The 510-nt window shown below is 40.6% G+C and overlaps 1 protein-coding gene across 1 annotated transcript in view; it reads right to left on the bottom strand.

The window, feature by feature from the left end:
- Positions 1–510, bottom strand: part of LOC119581633 (FERM, ARHGEF and pleckstrin domain-containing protein 1-like) — a gene marked incomplete at both ends in the record, with an annotated part of 41,567 nt that overhangs the window by 911 nt on the left and 40,146 nt on the right. Inside the window, 2 exon segments of the mRNA XM_037929754.1 lie at positions 77–184; positions 305–483. Of these exon segments, the coding sequence (XP_037785682.1) occupies positions 77–184; positions 305–483 (287 nt within the window).

Below are 510 nucleotides of genomic sequence, written 5' to 3' on the forward strand. Positions count from 1 at the left end.
CATCATACAGAAAATCATAAAACTTCAAATTCTTAATTTTTTTGCATTAAATTAAACCTACTTTTAGTACACTTACCTGGAAGGTCTTATAGAAGAACAGGCAGAAGTTGGTGAATACCACCCAAAGCTTCTGCCAGCCCATGCTGTTCTTGAACTTGCGTAGCAAGTACCCACTGAGTTGGTTCTGTAAAAGAGAGCAATCTTTTATTTATCGGCATCCATGTAACAAGTTAAGTAGAGTGTTATGATTGAATATAAAAATAAATGAGGATATTTCAAGTAAGAAAAACCTGAACAGACAAACCTGCACAGCTAGAGAGTAATCTCTTGCCGCCACACTGGTGGCACGGTGCCAACAAACATGGACGGTGGTATTGGATCGCTGCTGCGGAGATGCACCTTTCTCTCCTAGTCCTCGAGTTGGACTCAAAGGATCCTCAAGTGTGCTGCTTTCACTGCGATCCAGAACTTCATCAGAGGAACCTACAATGAAAAATGTTTTTTCCTCCA

Source organism: Penaeus monodon, chromosome 15 (assembly GCF_015228065.2).
Source record: "Penaeus monodon isolate SGIC_2016 chromosome 15, NSTDA_Pmon_1, whole genome shotgun sequence".
Taxonomy (NCBI): domain Eukaryota; kingdom Metazoa; phylum Arthropoda; class Malacostraca; order Decapoda; family Penaeidae; genus Penaeus; species Penaeus monodon.